At 52.4% G+C, this 2,639-nt stretch overlaps 1 protein-coding gene across 3 annotated transcripts in view; it reads right to left on the reverse strand.

Annotated features, from left to right (window-relative positions):
• The window catches only part of wdr18 (WD repeat domain 18), a 7,369-nt gene that overhangs the window by 3,763 nt on the left and 967 nt on the right, over positions 1-2,639 (reverse strand). For all 3 annotated transcript variants that reach the window (XR_001776575.1, XM_008406530.2, XM_017304557.1), the window contains exons 2-7: positions 2,018-2,128; positions 1,800-1,933; positions 1,573-1,714; positions 1,274-1,417; positions 584-648; positions 386-510 (exon numbers count right to left, since the gene is read on the reverse strand). Coding sequence is in view for 2 of the 3 variants with exons in the window: in XM_008406530.2 (XP_008404752.2) it covers positions 386-510; positions 584-648; positions 1,274-1,417; positions 1,573-1,714; positions 1,800-1,933; positions 2,018-2,128 (721 nt within the window). In the remaining variant the exon portion in view is untranslated. The remainder of the gene's footprint in view (positions 1-385; positions 511-583; positions 649-1,273; positions 1,418-1,572; positions 1,715-1,799; positions 1,934-2,017; positions 2,129-2,639) is intronic.

Genomic DNA, 2,639 nt, shown 5'->3' on the forward strand with positions numbered 1-2,639 from the left:
TCATGTCAGTCTTATGCACATCCCTTCATATAAAATGTTATCCAGATTTTTTATGTCGCCTTTTTGCCTGAATATCTGCTGCATTGGACCTGCAGGTATTTTCCATGTTTTTGCCTAAATTAGGTGAATTTGTGGTTCTGTTCTGCCAGATCACATAGTTGCATTTATACCTAAAGAGAAACGATCGGAATCGGCATCGGCAGGTGAAAACCTGATCGGAGCGTCTCTAGCGGCATCCTCACCGCCCACAGCAGAACCGGGCCGGGGAGCAACGCTGTGCCCGTCCCGCCCACAGGGATTATGGGAGTTCATTAGAAAATCCCAGACCAGATCCGACCCGCTCTGATCCTGTCAGAACCAGATCAGCGGGGCGGGCGGGGCTTACCTTTGTGTGCGAGGCAGCGGACGCTCTGCCGGCTCTGGACGTCCCAGAGGCGGGCCGTCTCGTCCTGCGACCCGGACAGCAGCAGCGTCCCGTCCATGGACACGGAGAGGCAGGTGACCAGGCTCCTAAGGAGAACCGGGTCAGAACATCCCACAGGCCAGAACCGGTAGTGCCTCTGCTGTAACCACGGTTACTCACCTGTGGCCTTTGAACACCTGGTTTCCCTCGCCGTCCGACTGGAACGACTTCTCCCGGTTCAGACTCTGCAGACAGAAACTGCAGTGAGACCCGGCCGTACTTCCAGAACCAGTCGGGTGCATTCTCTCCATCAGGCAGAACCCGGCCTGAGTCGGACTAAACAGGATCGAACTAGTTTTACTGGACCAGACCAAACTGGACCTACTGGTTCCAATGTGTCGCCACATGTGGACCAACCGACCAGCAGAGGGCGCCGATGTTCCTGCTGGGAATATTCCAGTGGATCATTCTGGGATCAGTTATTCCCGACTCAGGCTCGGACATCTTGAATATGTTGTCATGGCAACGTCCATGCGTCTCGCGTTCTTGCTTCAAAGGACCGGTTCCCCTTATAATCCAGGACGGGCTTTTCCAGCAACTTTAGCCGGTTGGACCCGGCACCGTAACCAAACGCCGGACACTCGACAACTGGGACTCGACGAGGAACGCATGGGAAGCTAAAGTCCCATCAGAACGGAACCGGGTCGAGGGAAGGTTCTACCTGATCGGGCCTGACTGACCCCTAGTGACCCCTTCCTGACCTCTGCACCATCAGTCCCATCTACAGCTGAACGTCACTTCCTGTTGGCTAACGAGAGGCGTTGCCGTGGTTTCCTCAAGGCCGCCTGACTCCGCCCCCTTCCCACTCACCTGGCTGCAGAGAGACACCTGAAAAATGTTCCCGTCACGTCCTCCACAGAACAGGAAGTACTCTGAGGGGTCAAAGGTTACCGACATGATCTCCACGTCAAAGAGGACGGACAGCAGCAGCTCACCTGAGGAGAGCTCCCACACCTGGACAGATGCACAAAGAGTAATCCTGTATTTTAGTGTATAATCTGAATTTAATCCCAACATTAAACATGTGACCCAAAACCATCATAATCTCAGTTTAACACCAGTAATCCAGATGTAATCCTGCCTGGGGGCGGGGCTACGCTCAGCCTCACCTTTGCGGTCTGGTCGAGCGATGACGTGGCGACTCTGGCCTGAGCTCCCATGTGACCACAGTGCAGGTCTGTGATTGGCAGAGAGTGGCGGGACAGGACATGGCGTGGTTCGGGGGCGTGGCTTAAATCCATCTGGACCACACTGAGGGACAGACACAGGTGAGACAGGAAGTGACCTGTTAGGCAGGTGGTTCAGCTGTTACCGAGGTAACCACCAAGTGAGTTACCTGCACACGTTCCACACCAGCGCCAGGTTGTCTTTGCCCGCAGAAACAAAATGGCTGCTGTCGTCGGTGAACTTCAAACATGTGACGTCCTGATAGTGTCGACTGAGCACCGCCAGCAGCTTACCTGTGCACACCTGGACCAATCAGAGCACAGAGTTTATAAACACACTCAACAGTCAGCAGAAGCTTTTTGCTACCATGGAAACCAGTAGGCTCACCTCCCACAGGTAGACCTCCTCGGCGACTCCTGCGGCGAGGAAAGCCCCGTCAGGTGAGGCGGTGAGACAGGTGACCACACCTGGACAGACGATCTTCTGCTGCAGCTGGTCCTGCAAACACAGCAGGGTCATGTGACTTTTACACCGCCATCAGAAACGCCTCGGAGAACGGCGGACCCGTCCGGTACAAACAGGTCCAGGCCAGAGGAGGGGTCAAGGGTCAACATCGGCTCAGAGTCGACTGAAGGCTGCCAGATTTCTGCTTGTGCACCAGGTAAGAGACGGTGTTTTCAGTTATGGTTTATATTTATATCATAAATATAAATATAAACCATCTAGAATCGTCCCCCCCAAATATAATAATTGAAGAAACGTTTGCATTTAAATAATATCAATATGAAAAGGCAATAGAAACAAAGAACACAATTAACCCGCCTTTCATCTAAGAAAAAAAAAAGAATTAATTTCTAGGTTCCCCCGCCGTTTTTAGAACAATGGTTCAGTCCAACGTGTGGGAAGACATTCTGGACCAGATTCACATGTTCCTATAGACCAGATTCACATGTTCCTGCAGACCAGATTCACATGTTCCTATAGACCAGATTCACATGTTCCTGTAAAC

This window comes from Poecilia reticulata, linkage group LG4 (assembly GCF_000633615.1).
Source record: "Poecilia reticulata strain Guanapo linkage group LG4, Guppy_female_1.0+MT, whole genome shotgun sequence".
NCBI lineage: Eukaryota > Metazoa > Chordata > Actinopteri > Cyprinodontiformes > Poeciliidae > Poecilia > Poecilia reticulata.